The 13194-nt window shown below is 51.5% G+C and overlaps 1 protein-coding gene across 1 annotated transcript; it reads right to left on the minus strand.

Annotated features, from left to right (window-relative positions):
• Positions 604 to 10815, minus strand: CALML4 (calmodulin-like 4). The gene is given in 5 exon segments (NM_001244619.1): positions 604 to 916; positions 3816 to 4004; positions 6156 to 6296; positions 10463 to 10493; positions 10576 to 10815. Coding segments are annotated over 5 exon segments (462 nt in total). The 5' UTR covers positions 10579 to 10815; the 3' UTR covers positions 604 to 818.

The raw sequence follows: 13194 nt of genomic DNA on the forward strand, positions 1-13194 counted from the left end.
GTCTTCTCAAACTCAGCAAAGCCTCAGTGAATGCACCTCATTACATCTGGTTTCCTTTGGTTTGGGGTATAAAGTAAGATCATGCTTCCCAGGGTTTAGCTGATGCTGCCTTGTTTTAACCTGTTTTCGCCCATATTCTGTTGAGGAATGAGTCTTCTGAACATCACTATGCATTGGGAATGAGAATTCGCATGTGGCCCTGTGGTGCTCCAAGAAATGTTGCCATGGTTTGTTTGAGCTCTTTGCTTGTTGCTGTTTCTCAGCTAGCACTGGCTTTATCTTGGGAATGTGCAAGATGGTTCCAGAACCCAGATACGGGATATATTTCTTTTGGTAAATTGCCCTTTTTAGGAGGAACCTACCCTGGCAACTGAGGATTACACAGTGCTCTGCAATTTGCAAAGACATTTTCAAGACCATCCTCAACAGGTTCCATGAGGTAAGAAGTAGGAATCCAACTTTATTGAGGATCCTAAGGTTTTAAGGGGTGAAATGATTTGCCCAAAGTCACGTTATAGCTGGGAAATGGCAGCCAGGACTGGAACCCTGGCCCACCTTGAAACCATAGGCTCATGCATGTGTAAAGGGCCGGACTCAGGGTAGTAAAGTCAAAAAAGTCTTTTATTAAAATACATGCTGTTTTAGCTAATACCATAGCCGAAGTCATTTAGTTTCCTTACTAAGCTATTCTCCGCTGTGGTCAGCTCTGTGTGCTTGCTGGGTTTGCCATCTCCCTCCAGTGAAAGGAACACATTTCTTTTTAAAAATGCATCAGTTTGAGTTCTCAGGCCCAGGGGAGGCTCTCTCCTTCTCTTGATTCAGTAGTCCTGCACGGGAATGGTGACCTTGTGGATGAATTCGTCATACTTCACTTTGCCATTAGGTTCAATATCTGCTTCCTTGAAAAGATCATCCACTGCAATAAATCACATTAATTTTTTAGTTTGGCTTTAGTGTTAGGCTATGGGACATCCAGTTCTTGTGGGTTGGGGATGGGGGGCGCCCTCCCCAGAGGTCTTCCCTGAGCATCCAATTGACCATTCCCATAGACGAGGAAGTAAACCAGTGAGTAGAACAATCCACCCTCGTCCCCTTAGAGACTATGGATTCAACTTTGAGTTAGGCTTTGTGCAAGGACCCAGGTAGCAGGTATACTGGTAAGGAATCAGTCACTCAAGTCATGGTACAGGTTTTTTTTTTGTTTCTTTCAGAAAAATATCTGACCCCTGTGCTAACATTTCCAGGAAGCTTAGGCATGAATTTACCTTCCACAACCCACCCTCAGCCCCCTGCAGAACAGACACCCTTTGCCACTCCGTCATGCCACTCCCCTTATCAGGCTTTGGCCTGTCCCTAGCCTGCGTGCCTGTCTTTCCAACTTGAAGTCTCCCACCCCGGGGGGGGATTTGTGACAATTATCTGCCACCATCACCCCTTTTAGAAATGTGTGTTTTGGGAGTTCCCGTTGTGGCGCAGTGGTTAACGAACCCGACTAGGAACCATGAGGTTGTGGGTTCGGTCCCTGCCCTTGCTCAGTGGGTTAACGATCTGGCGTTGCCGTGAGCTGTGGTGTAGGTTGCAGACGCGGCTCGGATCCCACGTTGCTGTGGCTCTGGCGTAGGCTGGTGGCTACGGCTCTGATTAGACTCCTAGCCTGGGAACCTCCCATATGCCGTGGGAGCGGCCCAAGCAATGGCAAAAAAAAAAAAAGACAAAAAAAAAGAAAAAAGAAATGTGTGTTTTGGATGTGGGGGTAGTATAAGAGAAAATAAATTCAACTGTGCCTAAGCACAAAGCCTGTAAAATTGCCCTTGTTCTCTGATGTTTCTCCAATATTAAAAAAAAAAAAAATTCATTTACTTGTTTCTTCAGGTTCTGGCTTCCTGGTACAAAGTACTAGCTTGTCCAAGAAGAGCCATTCCAGCTTATATCTTCCCCCAGTGGCCTCTCAGGACCATCCTCACCGTCATACAACCCTGTCTCACTGCTCCCGCATAATTCTGGGCAGTTAGTTAGAAAGTATCCTGTGACTTCCTGCTTAACCATCCTCCTCCAAAGTATAATTACCTGCTCTGTGCTTAAGCTGATAGTACTTCTCAGCATTTTTTTTTTTAAGATTGAGACTGCAGTTTATATTATTTATACCCATCAACCACTTGGTTAAACTGTCCAAATGGACAGGTCCAACATGAGTTCCAGCACCAACCACTACAGCTTGTAACTGTCCTGAAGATGAGCAGCAGAAACTAAGGATGCCCTCTGAGCAGAATGGCAGTTCCTTGTAAACCCATAGAGCACCTCCCTGGCAGCCATCTCAACTGCTCCAAGGATGCTTCTGTTATCAAACCGAAGCTTTTTCATCACCGACAGTAAAGGAGTCTTACTTCTAGTATCATCTTTCCTATTTCCCACAGCCAACGGAAGGGACATCAGTCTCTGCTTGCCTGCAACCCTGGCCAATTTCTTTGAAATGTTTGTTTTCTGGTTAAGTGAGAGATGTGTTTAGTTTGAGGGCTGTTACATTGCTTTAGAGATCATTAACCATAAGAATTAAGGCCCCTCTGCTAACACTCCACCTGGTACATAAAAGGCCAAGCAGTGTCCACAGAGCCAGGGAGGGAATGAGAGCCCGTATTTTCCTGTTCATACAGCCACAAGGAAAGATGAGATCGTGCTAGCTGCCAGCCTGAAAAAGCTGGTGGCGGTGGGGGGGAAGAAGCTCCATCTGCCTTCTGCAGCGCTATTTTTACATGCTTTGCACTGTGCCTTTGTGACTGCAGATAAAATCTCAGCAGACTGCTTTATACAATGTTAGCTCTTGGAAGGACCTTAGTGATTATCTATTGTAGCCTTGTTTCCCAATGAGAAGACAGAGGAGGGTGAGAGAGGTTAAGAAACTCATCTGAGGTCTTGTAGAAGGAGGGGGAACCAGAATTCAAATCTAGTTCAAACCACAATTTACACACCCTCCAATGGTTTGTTGTGATTTAATGAAAGACTAAAGGCTCGTTGCTACTGAAGCCTTTTTCCCTCTACTCACTGTGTCCTCCTCCCCTGATCATAGGCAAGCCCAGAGCCCTAACTAGAAATCCCAGCCTCTGGTGTTGGTGGCTGTGGGCTCTGACGGTGACCTGGGATGACTGCTATGGCTGGACTGGGGAGCCCATCCGGCAGGCTGGAAAAATGCTGGAAAAGGGCCCAGCACTGGGGTCGCCCTTTTCCATGGACCTCAGGCTTTCCCAGAAGACCTGAGTCCTTCATCCTGCTCTGAGGCAGGAGGGCAGGGAAGGTGTGAGGCAATGGCCACCAGAGACACCTTCTGGAAGAGCTCTAAAAACTGGCTTGGTCATGAGGAAAGGAAGCAAAAGTAACACCTCAATTTAGAAACTCTTGGCAGCCACGGAAACTCTAGAAGATAGCTATGGTGTGAGGAAAGAGTCTGAGGGGTGCTGGGGTACAAGTGTCTAATAGACTTGCATGCAGCTCCAAGCTCTGCCGCTCATAAGCTACACACTGCACCTACTGCTTTAACCAGTATGAGGGGGGCACTAGTGTGCCCAGGAGTGTCACAATCTAAATGAAAGCACACAGTGAAAGTTTTAACACGGAGTGATGCCCAAATAGATCCCAACTTGGTTTCCCCCAGGTTTAAGGCCAGAATTCACCAAGCTCAACATCTAGTCACGGCCTTCTGAGGCATCCATTGGATGCAGAGCCTGCACAACCTTGGTGACATGGATTGGGCTTTGATAGCCTTCCGCCAAACTCCCTAATCATCTCTTGCTGTTGGGGGAGGAGGGGGATCAGGCCATTACCTTCCTTGTGGGTGAGCTTCTCCCCCAGTTTCATGAGTTTGGACCGCAGTTCAGATGCCATGATGTATCCTTTCTTCTCCTTGTCTGCCATCAGCATGGCCAAAAGAATTTCCTTCTTTGGATCCTCTTGTTTCATTTGCATGTGCATGATGGTCAGGAAAGTAGAGAAATCCAGCTCTCCATTTTTGTCTGGGGGAACCCCCAAACACAGCAGAGTGAGCAAAGAGGAAAAGGTTCCTCTTGGGGAAGCCAAATGGTCTCCTGCCCAAGCCTTCATGGCCAGCTCAAGGGCCACCTAACTCTGGAAGCACCATGGTGGTGGCAGTGGTCATGGGGAAGAGGATGCAGCCTGTTCTGCTGAGTTCCCACCACCGGTATGCCTCACTTAATCCTCCCAACAAGGTTATCATCTCACTTTGCCCACTAAGGAGACAGAAGAGCTCAGAGTGTAGAGTCACCTCTGAGCAGTGGCAGGACCAGAATGAAGCACTGCCTCCTCTACTCCCTTCTAGATGCTTCTGACCTGAACTGGCAGGAATTGCACTGACATGTCTGTCCCTCTTTAGCAGCTACTGTGGCACATCCCTAAAGACGGATGGATGACCCCCCCCACCTGGGGCCTCAAGCCTCCAACCTCAATCTCCTCCCCGGGATGTTTACCTGCCCTTCCCTTCATTGCAGCCTCCACCTCAACCTCCCCAGCCCCTGCCCTTCCTCCAGGCATGCCTGGGGGCCCTCAGCCCTGGCTCTCGCTGGACGGCAAGTGCAGGAAATCAGAACTGCCTCTGACCACAGTTTCCTGTTTGGAGGAGACAAACCAAAGAAAACCGCCACCCTTCAGAGCTGGGTCTCAGTCACTGAGGACCCCATCACTGAGCTTAAGGCCTTCAGAGGCTCCTCCCCACCCCTCCCGAGGCTGGGCTCCCAGCACTGTGGCAAGCGCCCTCCAATGGGACCTCAGGATAACCCAGCAGGCAGGTTGGGAGAGGTGAGGAAAGGAAGTCCAGACAGGTGCTGAGCAGGAGTTCTTTCCAGGCCACCCCATCATTGTTCCTGCCTGAGTGTCCACCTGCCAATGCAAACAGCCATCCCAGCCTCTGACACCCCTCTCTCTTTCTCTTAAAACAAAACCTTGTTTGTTTCAGGTTTTAAAAGTCCTGTATGGGAGTTCCGGTCAAGGCTCAGCAGTAATGAACCCAGCTAGTATCTATGAGGACTCAGGTTAGATCCCTGGCCTCTCTCAGTGGGTTATGGATCTGTCATTACTGTGAGCTGTGGGGTAGGTCGCAGATGCGGCTCAGATCCCATGTGGCTGTGGCTGTGGCTGTGGTGTAGGCCACTGGCTACAGCTCCGATTTGACCCCTAGCCTGGGAACTTCCTCCATATGCCACGAGTGTGGCCCCAAAAAAGCAAGACCACAAAAAAAAGTCCTGTATGTTCCCATTGTCAAAAATACAGGAAACAACAAGGGAATGAAAATCATCTATAATTCTATCACCAGAGAGAAACACTTGGTAATGTTTTGGGTGGGTTTTCCTATATATTTTTTCTTCCAGTTTCGCACTGTTTTTAAGGAGGTCAATCCTGGAAATTAGAATTGGAGGTCAATCCTGGAAATTAGAATTGGGTTCCAGGAGTTCCCGCTGTGGTGCAACAGGATCGGTGGCATCTCTGCAGTGCCAGGATATAGGTTTGATCCCTAGCCCAGCACAGTGGATTAAAGGATCCAGCATTGCCTCAGGTCGGGTATAAGTCACACTTTTGTGGCTCGGATCTGATCCCTGGCCTGGGAACTCCATATGCCAAGGGGCAGCCAAAAAAGGAGAGAGGGGAAAAAAAAAAAAAAAAAAAAGAATTAGGTTCCAAGCCTGATCCCAGTGTTGGCTTAAGCACTCGGGCAAGTTACCTAATGTGCTTTGCATCTTGATCTTAATCTGTAAAACTTGGATTAGGATAATGCCTCCCTCACTGGGTTGTCGAGCTAAGCACATGACAAATAGTAAAGAGCCATTGTTCTCTCAAAACAATGTTAGCGCTGTCTGGACTGCAGGTTCGCAACAACCTTGTTGGAATGGCCTAGATCCCCTGGCCCTCCGAGACAGGGGTGGCACTGGGGCTGTGAGGATTCAAGGAAGCCAGAGCCATACACAGCACATCTAGCCATGTGTCCACAGCTCCCAGCCCTGAACTCTGACCACCACCTGCCCCACAAATTTCTGAGCTGTTCACACCCCTACCATCCGCCCCCACCTGTTGGGCCCTCCCCAGGAGCACTGCTGTTAGACCGAGCACCCACCCACCAGCCCAGACTCCTCCTTCTCTGGCAAGTACCTACTTACCTATCTTGTGAGTCTGCAGGTGCCTCTGTGCCTCCACCGGCGTCGGGCTGGCCCCCAGGCACCTCATCACAGTCAGGAGGTCAGTGGCCTTAATCTTCCCTCGCTGCTGCTTGTCGTACAGGGAGAAGCATTCCTTGTACTCTGCCACAGCCCAGAGAGAGAGTCAGGAGCACTCTCTCACCCTCTGCCCCCCCATCCTCTCCCTGGCCCTCCCCCCGCTCCTTTGGCCTCCTCCTGCTCCTCCCCTCCTAGAGCAGTCAGATACAGCACAGAAAAATACAGGGCTGCCCAGGTAAAGTCAACTCGAGATAGACAATGACTATTTTTTTATTGTTAAGTCAATCCCAAGTTTTGCGTGGGGCTTACTTTTAACTATGCAGTAGATATTGGTTTATCTGAAATTTGTATTTAACGGAATGTCAGCCCTATCCCTTCCCTCTACTGACTTTCCTTCTTCCGCCTCTCTCTCCCTCCTTGCTCCCTTCCTCAACTGACAAAAACCTCTGCAAAGCCTCTCTCAGCCTTGAGAGGCCCAGCCCAGGGAGATCAGTAGCCCACAGCAAGGGGTCCAGACTCGTAGGAGGTTTTGCAGGAAAACTTATGTGATAAAAAGTACCTCTGGGTTATTGGAGGACCAGCAATCCCTTCTGGGAAGGCCTGGCAGAGAGTCTCTCACATGTGGTGACAATAATCACAGCTGTGAGCACTTCTTCAGCCACCGGCCTCCAGGCTGCTGGACTCTCAAGATATGCTCTGACACAGGCCCTGGCCCTGCTTTTTAAGACTTCAAGGGACACTGCCAAACAGGCCTTCCAGGCTCTGCCAGGATCCTGCCTGCTGCTCTCCCCGAACCCTCTCTCCCCTGCTGGAGGCAAAGTGGCTGTCAGAACCAAGGCCTCCAGATCCACAGCCCCTGAGTCCAGCTGAGCCGGCCCCCACCTGCATCTCCCCATGGCCTCAGCCCTTGATGCACAGTGAGGTCAGCGAGTAGCTGGGCAAGATAAGGGGCTCCTCACAGGTTCTGACCAGGCGTAGGGGTGGTCCTGGGGCTCTCATCAGAATTGGTCAAAACTCCCATCTAATCCCTGGGGCCTGCGGGGTGGGGTTCCTGTTTGAGGACCACTTGACAACGTGCAAGACCCTGCATGATCCTTGTCAGCGCCCTGCTCTCTCCTGCTTCTCACGCCACCCAGCTAGTCCCTGAGGCCTGGGCCAGCTGCTCTTTAGCTGATGGTAACAAAGCTAACATGGCAGCTTGTACTACTGAGCACTTTACCCCAAGGCCCTTGAGTAATCCTCACTGTGACCCTACGATGTGGTACCTTTGTTGTTCCCATTGTGCAGAAGGGCCAAGGAAGGCTGGAGCTGCTGAGGGTCTGCAGTGGGCAGCCTGCTTTGCCCTTGAGGCCACACGGGATCTCCAGTCCCAGGCAGAAGCCACCAGAGGGCAGCAGAGCAGAAGCGAGAAGGCAGGCCCTGCCCCCTAGCCCAGACCTAGGTAGGGCCTCTTCATGTTCCCTAATGAAGGCCTCCACTGGCAGCGCAGGAGTTCAGGGAAGTTGCTAAGAAAAAGCAATCTGGCCAGCAAGGTTTAGGGACAATTAGCTACTTTTGTGCCTGTAGGGAGGTTGAAGGGAAACTGCCCACCTTTTCAGAGCCTGGGCTTCTGGAGGGGCAGACCACCATCAGGACCTGGTGGCAGGGACTGGAGTGGCCCAGGGGAAGCAGAGCCAGAGCCTGGCCTAACCCCACCTTGGGTTCCTGCAAAACCTAATTCCCTCCAAGAAGGCCCAGTGCCGGTGGGGATGGGGTCAGAGAGGGCCGCCCTGCAGGAACTCAGCTCTCCCCCTGCCCCTCCTGGGGCCCTCTCTTGGCCACCCTGCTTCATCTTCCATCTGGGTTTTCCTCTATTGAGCAGTGGGCCTTCTGCCTTCCTGAGAATTCATCCTATGACAGCTGTCCCCACCTGGCCATTGTCAGGAAGTGATTGTTACACTCTTGGAGCCTAGAATCCACCAGGCTCTACAGGCGGGTAAACTGCCCCCCTCCCTCGTGTCCTACATCAGAAGGGCCTGTGGCCCCTGGTATCAGAGGGCTGGGGTCAAACAGGGGCCCATCTCCTAACAGTTACATAAAAAATGTTCTGTCTTCCTGCCTTTAAAGATCTGGAAGGATGGATCTGACCTTGGAATCCTGTGCTGGAACAACACAGCTCCTCTCCTTCCACCCTCTCCCCGGCCCCACACGACCTCCACACTTCCTTCCCCTCCTTCCCGGCTCTTCTCCCTGCAAGCTGCCCATCTAACATCCTGGGTTTTTTTACTACTTCCCTTTGTTGTCCCCTCCCCCTGCAAGGGGAGCCCCATGAGCACAGAGATTTGGGGCTCTTGTGTGCACTGCTGTATTTTTAATGCCTAGAGCTGAGCTGGCACAAAGAAAGGACTCAGATTGTTGAAAGAACAAGTTGGCTTCAATAAATTGAATTTAAAATCCCCTTTAGGTTCTCCCCTTGCAAATACCAATACCCCAAAGTGAGAAAAAAATCCTACCCTGGGACCTAGGATAAGACCAGTTTTGTGCTGGCGAATGTAACAACCAGCTCTGGTGATATATGTACGTAGCATAAGATTTATAGACTTAGGATGTGCGGCTAATTTACAAATATTCAATATTCTTGATTATACATTCCATCTAGCTAATCAGACTCTGAGTTCTGCCAGCTCTTGTACCCTTTGCCAAACTCAGTTTCAATTTAACCGTGACAGGAGGTGGCATGCTGGTGAATGCAACTCTTTTCCCAATGACCATGTTGTCATTAAGCCTGATGAGTGACCTTCTATTAAACTATGTTACCTTTGCGCAAATTATATTCATTAAATGGAAATCTGTCAAATCTTCAGCACTATTGATTGCTATAAAGCTATCTTAAAATGTTTTGTAGCAGAGAGAGAGGTTGGAACATTCTTTCATCTTCCATTATTTAATGGCTGATTTTAACAACCTGCTCCCAAAAATTCCTAAAACTGTACCAGCTGGCTCAAGCTAGGCAGGGAAAGCTGGCTCCAGCACACATCTAGGTGACACCTAGGCCCCATGTCAGGTTCATGGCTGACATCCTCTGTCTCTCATGGCAGCCTGGTGAGGCAGTGTCTTTGTTCCCACTTCACAGATGAGACAACTGAGGCTCACAGGTGACTGGAGCCAAGATCTGCTGCCTCCAAGTTCCCTGGGTCTTCCCACTCCATCCAGCCACCCTATCTAATCATTCATTAAACATTTGTTGTCACTTTCTTTGTGTCACATATTAGGATACAAAGGGACTCACTCTTACCTTCTTCCTTCTGGGAGAGTCAGAGGCCCCAGAGGGATGGTCACTGAGGCTCAGAACCAGGTATTGGTGGGGTGATGGGGCTGCAGTGCAGCTGTCAGCCTCAGTGAGACTCAGCCAAGTCTTGCCTTGAGATCTGGGCAAGAGAAGCCCCTGCTCTGGGCCCTCTTTTGGGGTAAGGATATCCAGCGGTCTATGCAGAGGTGCCTACTGGGAACTTGCCATCCACCCACCCATTCTCCCTCTTAGATCAAGCTCCTGGTACCCAGAACTCGGGAATCCCTGCCCAGGCAAGCCTCAGTTTACCTCCCAACCTGAGCCCTGCTGGGCCTCCCCTATCAGATCTGGGCCCCTGCGTTCTGTGTAACCCAACTCTCTGGGCTTGGCCTTGGGAAACAGAACCAGGCACAGTGAGAAATAAAGGGGACCCGGGGGATAAAGTGCTCCCTACACCAAACTAGGCTTGGTCACAGGGCAGAGGGACCTCAGAGACCACTTAAGCTGATCCCTCTTTACAGATAAGGAGACTGAGGCCCTGAGAGTAGATGCAACCTGCCAGAGAATGCAGACCTGGGCCCTTTTTCTCAGCCAATGACAAAGCCCCTTCTTTTTTCAGGCCCTCAGCTGCAGCCAGTGGCTGGCATCTCTCGGTCCACCCCCTCTCCCCTTCCCTCCCTAAACCCAACCAGCAGGTTCTGGAGGAAAACCTAGTGAGCGCCCTCTTCCATCACTGTCTTGTAAATCACACTGACAACATAACACTGACATTTCCTTCCTCCAAGCCTTGCCCCTCCCCACTGCAACCTGCCTCCACCCAACAGCCATCCCCTTGCCCATGGGTGGGCCCAGCTCTCCCCCTGCCCTGAAGCCGAAGCTGTAGCCGCCTTCCTACCCACCAACAAAATGTGAGCAGAGCAACTCGCCTAATGAGACCCATATTTCGCTGTGAGTTGCTAGTGAAAAAGAAAACTCAACCTACCATTAATTTGGTCCTGGGAAAGAAACTTGGCCTGGAGCAGAGAGAGAAAAACCGTCAGGGAGGGACCCACGAACACCCCCTGCCCCTGCCAGGCTACAGTGACCCCTACTTACCATCACGCAGGGTCCTCCGGCTGCCACCCGTGCACTCTCTGTCCCCTGCACCGCCTTCTCATTCCTCTTCCTCTCCACTTCAAGTCAAAAGTCCACCAAGCTGGGTGGAGGCCCGGGTAATAAATCCACGGCTGCCATGGAGACCAGGCCCAATGCCAGGGGTCAGATTCCAGCTTCCTGTGCTCTGCTGATGTTCCAGGCCTGCCTGCTTGCCTCCCTGGGCCGGGTAGCAGCTTGGGGTTTGAGAGGCCAGAGCTGCACAAGGGCTTCCCCTTCATACAGTCCTGCATCCGGAAGTTGATGCTCTGTAGCCAAGGGACAAACGCTATTGTTCCTTCCTAGGAACCCTCTGTGGACACTAAGAAGGGGTTGGTGACACACAGAAGGGGATGCCAGGGTCTTTCTCTCTGGAGGCTGGTAGACTCCACCTAGGTGTCAGGCACTTGGCACACTGCCTTAAGGCTCTTCATACACCATCTTGTAGGTGAAAGAAAACCCGGCCCTGATGGCACCCCTGTGACAGCCACCTCCACCCCCAGAGTCAGGGGATGCTATGGACAGAAGGGACACAGGCCCTGCTGATCTCAAGCCATTTGCTGAGTGACCTTGGCATGTCATTACACTGCTCTGTGCCTCACTGTCCTAGCCGGACCTCATCATAGGGCTTTTTGAGAGTCAAAGGCCAGAGTGCTGTCAGTTCTCATGTGTGAGAGTTCCCTCCCCTCCTTCCAGGGACTCAGGCTGGGTCTGGGGGTGAGGGGTAGGTAACTGCACTGGGAGATCTGGCCCCAAGACAGGCTACCCAGGGGGCTTAGAAGGGGCCTCTTAGGTGACTTTCTCCACCAGGAAGCCTCCCACTTTCCTTCCTTTCCCTCCTCTTACCACAGCAGCCCCCACCCTTCCTGCAGAAGCTGCTGACTCCCCATTTCCTCAGTGGTGTGAGCTCTACCCCCACAGCTGCCCATAGCCCCTGAGGATGTGAGTGGAGCTGCTGGACCCGGCACAGCTGGGCTCTCCCCATTGGGCACCCAGATACCTGCTGTATCCTTGTCCACGGCTGGTGGCTGCCCGGCCTGGGGGCCCCAACTCCAAGGTCCACCCACCTTATTAGGACCAGCACAGAAGGCAGCACAGGTTGTGTGCAGCACCAGAGCTCCCAGCCCAGGGACAAGTGAAGCCTGCAAAGGGGCTGCACATGCACAGAGGAGGGACCTGTTGCTAATCTGTGGGGACACATGGACAGGTGGGGCCCTCCTTTGCCCACCATTCTCCCTCCCTCCTCCAACCGCCTCCATATGGAAGGTTCCCTTTACCTCTACACTATCAGTCACCTTCACACCCATTTCTAGACCTAGAGATGTTCAGCTGGAGGCTTCTGACCCCTCCCTGTTGGGGCTGAGAAGAGGAAAGTTTGGTGGAGAGCAAGAGAGGAGGGGAGCTTCTCATTAACAGCCTTGGGGTGGGGGGAGGTGGGGAAAGGAGATGGGACCATGGAAGTGCGAGAGGGGCACAGAGTGGCAGCTTGGGGGCCAGGGGGTTGGGGGGGCTGGAGTGTCCAGGCAAAAATGCACTCAGAATCGTCCTGCCTTTGGAAAGGGACTCTCAGGGGAGACGTGGCTGGGCTTCATCCAGCTAAGGGCCAGAGACACCAGTGATTTACTGGACAGGGCATCTTGTCTGAAGCCAAGTCCTGGAGTGGCACCCCACTGTGTATGGCAGATGGCAGGTAGGACATTTCTTGCTGGGGGGTGGGGGGGCATGGCAGAAGCTACTCTTTATAGGGGGAGTTGACATTGGGTTGGCTCATCAGGTACCAGGGAAACCAATGGCTGGGGCAGGGGGCAAGTGAAGAGGCAATTACTAATTAAGCCCTATGATTAAGAGGATTGGATAGTCATGCAAGTAGGATACAGGTGAAGCAGGAAGTGGTCGAGCAGGGGCTGTGCAGAGAGCAAGAGAACAGCCATCTTGAGTGGCTGACCATACACTCCATCCCTACATGCCCTGCAGTCTCAGCCCACTCTTTTCCACTATATTCCTGGGGGGAGGAACAGAGGTGCACTGCAACCAAACCCCACAAATGCAGTGCAGACAACTCAGCAGCTAAAATATCAAGAGTAAGATAGTCAGGATACTAAAGATAGTAATTCACCGGGGGGGGGGGCAAATTTTGGAGCCAGGTGCTTATTGGGTCGATTTTTCATGAAGTCCAGAGGAGGATGACAATGGCGTCTCGCTGTAAACTCAACAATCAGATTCATTTCCAAGTGAGGCCACCGCTGTGGCCCTCCGCTTGGGCTAGGGATGAAATTTAAGGCACAACACAGGAGAAACCATAACCATTAAACCAAACACAACCCGTACCAGCATCCTGAGAAAATAGCATCCCTGCCCGTGGGTTTGTCCTGGCCAGGAGGACCACACCGCCCATCCACCCTCAGTTTCCACAGCTGGTGCCAAGCACTGCAGAGATGATATACCAACTAACCCTGGGGTAATATAATGGTGCCATTCTTAGCAGCCTGGATTAATTACCTTAGTGGTCTTAGGTGGGGCCAGGTAGAAGATACATGAAATCACTAAATCCCTTTCTAATCCTACTCCCCACAGGGCAGCAAA

The sequence above is a fragment of the Sus scrofa genome, chromosome 1, assembly GCF_000003025.6.
Source record: "Sus scrofa isolate TJ Tabasco breed Duroc chromosome 1, Sscrofa11.1, whole genome shotgun sequence".
Classification (NCBI taxonomy): Eukaryota; Metazoa; Chordata; class Mammalia; order Artiodactyla; family Suidae; genus Sus; species Sus scrofa.